The sequence below is a fragment of the Triticum aestivum genome, chromosome 3D, assembly GCF_018294505.1.
Source record: "Triticum aestivum cultivar Chinese Spring chromosome 3D, IWGSC CS RefSeq v2.1, whole genome shotgun sequence".
Classification (NCBI taxonomy): Eukaryota; Viridiplantae; Streptophyta; class Magnoliopsida; order Poales; family Poaceae; genus Triticum; species Triticum aestivum.
Genome location: NC_057802.1, coordinates 129,079,828 through 129,086,281, shown reverse-complemented (window position 1 = coordinate 129,086,281; position 6,454 = coordinate 129,079,828). Strand labels below are relative to the sequence as shown.

The following is a 6,454-nucleotide window of genomic DNA, read 5'->3' as shown; positions in this document are numbered from 1 at the left end:
GAGTTTAGACTAATATTTTTTTAAATGTGAAGGATTAGTTCCTATCCTAGGTATGAATAGGAATATATTCCTACAGACCAAAGACTCCAAAGATTTTTTTTTTCTTTAAAAATCCTATCCTTTAGAATTATTTTAAAAATCCTACAAATAAATGAGGCTTGAGGAACTGAAGACCGGCGCATAATTCAGTGAAACCCAGAGTCCCTGTATCCAATAGCGCCATGCTGCATGTCGTTGCCACCTCTCCAACGATCGCAGCAATGATACACACGCGCCCATGCCCATCCTCATCGCCTCCTTTCATATACTCCAGCACACTGCACACTGCACACGTACGCGGCCGCGTGCCCAGCCCCCATTGCCCCTCCCGCGGCTAAGCAGCCAAGAACATACGAGAAACCTGCACAGCGCTGCACAAACACACCCGCAACGAGCAGAGAGGCCCGACACTTGCGCCACCCCCTCCCGCTCCCCCTCCCATCCATGTCGCCAAAACCATCCATTATTAGCCAGATGCTGTCGTCGTCGTCGTCCGTCCCCCGTTGATCTCTCCAATCTCTTTTAGCCACTCTCGTGCAGACACCGCGCGCGGTCCGCGGAGGAGGAGACGCTAGCTCAACGTTGGTTCGCATCGCCGTCGGAGGGAGACCCGGCTCAGTCGGCCGGCCGGCATGGAGGGGAAGCACATGGTGATGTCGGCGGTGGGGATCGGGATAGGCGTCGGCGTGGGGCTGGGGCTGGCGTCCGCGCCGTGGTCGGGCGGAGGGTCGGGAGGCCCGGCGCGGGCCGGGGTCACGCTGGAGCGGGTGGAGCACGAGCTCCGCCGCCTCGTCGTCGACGGCAGGGACAGCAAGGTCACCTTCGACGAGTTCCCCTACTACCTCAGGTAAACGTTCTCCTTCCGTCGCAAAAACGTTCATCTCTCAACGATGTGAGTGAGACTCTCGGCTGTTCCTTTCATGGGACTGTAGAAGCTGTCCCGTCACCTTCCATCGTCTCGGATTTTTTTGGGCTGATCTTTTGGTGGGGAAAATCCCTTCATTTCTGTGAGATGTGCATGAATTAGATTTACATATGAACTGCATATTTTGCATGTAAAAGAAGAGAAATCCGGAGTTTGGGTGTAATTTTCGGCCTCATGGAGCTTTGCGTCTCTGAAAGAAGTGAAATATCTTCTCTTTCTCCTTTCTGAAATGTCCATGAAAGGTGGTGACAGCTACTCACTCCGTTCCTAAATATAAGTCTTTTTAGACATTTCAAATGGACAACAACACGCGAATGTATGTAGACATATTTTAGAGTATAGGTTCACTCATTTTGCTCCGTATATAGTCACTTATTGGAATCTCTAGAAAGACTTATATTTGGGAACGGAGGGAGTAGTTGTCAGTTTTATGAGCAAAACCTGCTTGGATCAGCCAACCATGCACGACACTAGCTCACTGATAGACTACACGCCCTAAGCTCTGTTTTCGCGTGTACAATTCTGCTTTTCACCTCATGCAGTCCTCATCCATGCCTGTCTTTTTTCCCCCTCAATCGCCCCTTTGCAGTGAGCAAACACGCGTCGTGCTGACGAGCGCCGCATACGTTCACCTGAAGCAAGCAGAGATCTCCAAATACACCAGGAATCTTGCTCCGGCTAGCCGTGCGATTCTGCTGTCAGGCCCTGCAGGTAAAAACCATCTTCATCACAGCAGCTCAAGGACTTTGCTTGACCATACTTCCGCTGCTTCGGACCAAGTAATCTAAGGCCAAGTTCCTCTCTTGAAGAGCTTTACCAGCAGATGCTCGCCAAGGCGCTCGCGCACTATTTCGAGGCGAAAATCCTCCTGCTGGATCCTACAGATTTTCTCATAAAGGTGAGTTTCACCGGAGCATTTGAGTCCTTACGCATCTCTGGATATGTTGTAATGCAGTGGTGTTCCTTGCAGCTTCACGGCAAATACGGCACCGGAGGCAGCGAACAGGTAAGACGTTAGCATACCACTGGTTCTGCTTTTGATCTTCAAATTTGCCATAGTTGCATACTGTTTCCGATGTTTCCATTTCTGAATATTTGGTGCTCCCATGAGCTTATTTTTGATACGTCGGCACAATTTGTTCTGCATCATTCACTGATTCTTTTTAGTCTGTCGACGGAAAATATTGGTAAATTTTATCTAATAGCTGCTAACTGGAGAGTATTTTTCTTCTCATCAGTCTGTTACAAGATCCATCTCTGAGACGACTCTTGAAAAGATGTCTGGATTACTCCAGTCTTTTACGATGACTCCACAGAAGGAGCAATCCAGAGGTGATGCTTCAGCATTTAGTTTGTATTCGTTCTTCTGTAGTGGTAGTAACCTACTTCAGTTTTTATCTAAATATGTTCAACTCAGGTCAATGATTAACAGTTGATGAGAACATCCATGTACAATCCTATTTATGCAAACTGGATGGAACATGTATTTTCATATCAATATTACACTGATTTAGTGATTCCACACATACTAGAAGCCTCAAATCATGAGTCCATTCTTATTCATAGAAGAAAAAGAGGGTGTATGCCTTTTTCTCATATATTGACACTATGTATGTCGTGTGCATTTGAATTCATTGATTAATAAAACAAGTACTCAAACAGCAGAGTTCTAGACGATCAGAAGATCTGTGGAACTGATAGACTAAATTAAGTTCCTGAATTTACTTGAAAAATAAATGAACTTCATGTTTTATCTTAGAACATAAATGAAGTTCCTCACCCGGTGCAGTTCCTGCGAATAAAGCATTGACCACTATACTGACTTTACCTAACTTGGCCTTCATTTAGACTGAATGCTGTGAAGGAATATCAATACTCGCTCTTGGGCATAACTAAATTCAGTTGCATGCATGCACTGTAGAACATGATTCCCATTGTGTGTATCTACTTGCAGAATTTGTATCTGTATATTCATTGATGTACTTTCATTTTATGTTGCAGGAGGTATGCGTAGGCAAAACAGTATGACCGACATGAAATTAAGGTGTGAGAAAATTTCACTATAGTGGACCCATTACAGAAACAAAAAGCATTTACTTATTTCCTTATAAAATTTCCAGGAGCTCTGAAAGTACAAACAGCATACCCAGGCTCAGAAGAAATGCATCTACTTCATCCGATATGAGTAGCCTGGCATCGCAAGGCCCTCCAAGTAATTCAGGTCATAGCATGTCCTTTTGAAAGACTTGCAGTGGCACAAAATAAATTTCGTGACCCTGAGGAAACTATTAGTTTTCATGTATTTATGCCTTGTGTGTATTTGAGCATTTCCTCATTATGCTGTTTACTTGCTTAGCATGTCAAATGGTGATCTGTTATTAATTTCCGACTTGCAAGGTAGTGAATTAGATCTAAGGGCAACTATTGCCACAATGGAAGTGATGCACAAATCGACGAGAAGTAGTTTGTTTATGTTCTTTCTGTCGATGTACCTCAGTGTTCAGTGATACACACTCAACATTTTTACTTGGAAGGTATGGACACACATGCTTGCATGTCTAGTACCCTTCAGATCAGTAACACTTATCTCATGCACAAAGTTGGAATCAAAATGAACAGAGAAGAATATATGAGCTGTATCACTTTGTTGCCAAGTTTGTTCCACACTTCCACTGCTTCTCCTGCTGTAGGTTAACTTCACTATTTCTTGTTGCGCTGCTGCTTCACACTATGCATATATTTTTTTCTTTTTGCGCTGCAGCTCCTCTCAGACGTGCTAGTAGCTGGACTTTTGATGAGAAAATGTTGGTACAAGCGTTGTACAAGATTCTGCATAAAGTATCTAAGAAGAGCCCTATTGTCCTCTACATAAGAGATGTCGAGAAGTTTCTTCACAAGTCCCCCAAAATGTATCTCTTATTTGAGAAACTACTGACCAAGCTTGAAGGGCCAGTGCTACTTCTCGGCTCAAGAATTGTGGATATGGACTTTGATGATGACGAGCTGGATGACAGGCTATCTGCTTTGTTCCCATATAGCATAGACATCAAGCCGCCCGAAAATGAGAATTGCCTTGTAAGCTGGAACTCCCAGTTAGAAGAAGATATGAAGATTATTCAGTTTCAAGATAATCGGAACCATATCACGGAAGTCCTTGCAGAGAATGATCTCGAGTGTCTTGATTTAGGCTCAATATGTCTATCCGATACAATGGGCCTCAGTAAGTATATTGAGGAGATTGTGGTATCTGCAGTTTCTTACCACTTGATGAATCATAAAGACCCAGAGTACCGGAACGGAAAACTAATTCTATCTGCTAAAAGGTAATTGCATTTTGGTATAGTTGTCTGTTGGCTTCATCATCTCTGCCTTGGTTTATGACTCTTCAATTGTGCAGCTTGTCCCATGCATTGGAAATTTTTCAAGAGAACAAGATGAGCGATAAGGACACCATGAAGTTGGAAAGGCATACTGACGCTCGAAAGGGAATTGTACCGACTGCTGCAAAATTGGAAACAAAACCTGCAACTTTGCTGCCACCAGCAGCTCCTGCTGCCGCTACTCCAGCTCCTCCTCTTGAGAGCAAAACAGAACCAAAGAAACCAGAGAATCCACCTCCACCTGCAAAACTACCAGTAAGATAACTATTGGCCACTTTAATGTTACTTTGTGCAAGTTCCAGGAAACTAATTTACCCATCTGCAATTCCTCTTTTATTGCATTTAGGAAGTGCCCCCAGATAATGAGTTTGAAAAGCGCATCAGACCAGAAGTGATACCCGCGAATGAAATTGGAGTTTCATTTGATGATATCGGTGCATTGGAAGATATCAAAGAATCCCTTCAAGAGCTTGTCATGCTACCCCTCCGACGGCCAGATCTCTTCAAGGGGGGTCTTCTTAAGCCCTGTAGAGGTATATTACTCTTTGGTCCTCCTGGAACTGGCAAGACGATGCTAGCCAAGGCTATTGCAAATGAAGCTCAAGCAAGTTTCATCAATGTATCAATGTCGACTATCACATCAAAGTGGTTTGGCGAAGACGAAAAGAATGTTAGAGCACTGTTCACTTTAGCTGCTAAAGTATCGCCCACTATCATTTTCGTCGATGAGGTTGATAGCATGCTTGGGCAGCGAAACAGAGCTGGAGAGCATGAGGCAATGAGGAAGATTAAGAATGAGTTTATGACACACTGGGACGGTCTCCTATCAAGACCCGATCAAAAAATTCTTGTTCTTGCTGCGACCAACCGTCCTTTTGATCTTGACGAGGCTATCATCAGAAGGTTTGAGCGCAGGTTGGCATCCCTTCCTTGAAATCGATCCCTAGCGTTGTTTTTTGTTTACCATTTTGCCTGAAGCGCATGCTCCTTTGGTTTCATAGAATCATGGTTGGCTTACCATCAGTGCAAAATCGGGAAATGATCATGAAGAGGCTTCTGTCAAAGGAGAAAGTTGATGAAGGTCTAGATTATAAGGAACTAGCAACCATGACTGAAGGATACAGTGGCAGTGATCTCAAGGTTAGTATCATGAGACATGAATCTTTCTCCACTTAAAACACTTCTTGGCTAACTCAGTTTGCTCTGCACAGAACCTTTGCACAACGGCGGCATATCGCCCTGTGAGGGAACTGATACAGAAGGAAAGGAAGAAGGAACTGGTAATCTAATCATCACCATACTAAGCATTGTATCGATGAAAAAACCTGTCAAATTTCTGAAGCTAACACTCAAATATCTCCAGGAGAAGAAGAAACTGGAAAAAGGCGGCACTCCACTAGATCCTTCAAAGATGAAAGAAAAAGACAAGGAGGTCATTCTAAGGCCATTAAACATGGCAGATTTGAAAGAAGCAAAGACCCAGGTGAACTGGTTTTCTAGTACAATGCAAATAGTATTCGCAAATGCAAGCATGTAGTAGAAGCCGTTAATATATAACAGTGGATCTGAAAGCTGATAACTTCGATACATTAGAACGTGCTAATGTCTCACAAACTTGGAATTGCAGGTGGCGGCGAGCTTTGCTGCTGAAGGTTCCATAATGGGTGAGTTGAAGCAATGGAATGATTTGTATGGTGAAGGCGGGTCGAGGAAGAAGGAGCAGTTGACGTACTTCCTGTGAACACAAGTGTATGAACATAATTCGGAAAGTAGAATAGATGGCGAACAAGTACGAGAAAATAGGCCCGGTTTCTTTTGTCAAACACATGAAAGGACAGCCTATCGCCACGTAAAACTGTAGTTTGCCTGTGTTCGGTTGTTGTACCACTACACTAATAATGAATCTGCAGGGCAGATCCTTTTGATTTTGTTCTTTCTTTTAGTTTTGCTCCTTTGTGTGCATCTCTCAATCTACCATGTCTTGTGTATAGGTAGTTCATACTACTTGGTAGGTTGTGGTTGGCCACAAAACAGTATCAGCGTGCCAGTCTGTATCAGTATGCTTCTCTCATGAATCTAGTGAAACTCCTTAGTTATGTTTCTTTGTTTA

The 6,454-nt window shown here is 43.7% G+C and overlaps 1 protein-coding gene across 1 annotated transcript; it reads left to right on the top strand.

Moving 5' to 3' along the window:
- Window positions 1–332: 332 nt before the first annotated feature.
- Window positions 333–6,440, top strand: LOC123077847 (uncharacterized). The gene is made up of 14 exons (XM_044500180.1): window positions 333–886; window positions 1,554–1,675; window positions 1,774–1,862; window positions 1,935–1,970; window positions 2,203–2,296; window positions 2,966–3,008; window positions 3,085–3,185; window positions 3,726–4,287; window positions 4,362–4,599; window positions 4,691–5,259; window positions 5,346–5,484; window positions 5,556–5,624; window positions 5,708–5,827; window positions 5,972–6,440. Exons 1-14 carry the CDS (start codon window positions 672–674, stop codon window positions 6,083–6,085), a joined length of 2,511 nt encoding a protein of 836 aa, XP_044356115.1. The 5' UTR covers window positions 333–671; the 3' UTR covers window positions 6,086–6,440.
- Window positions 6,441–6,454: the final 14 nt, after the last annotated feature.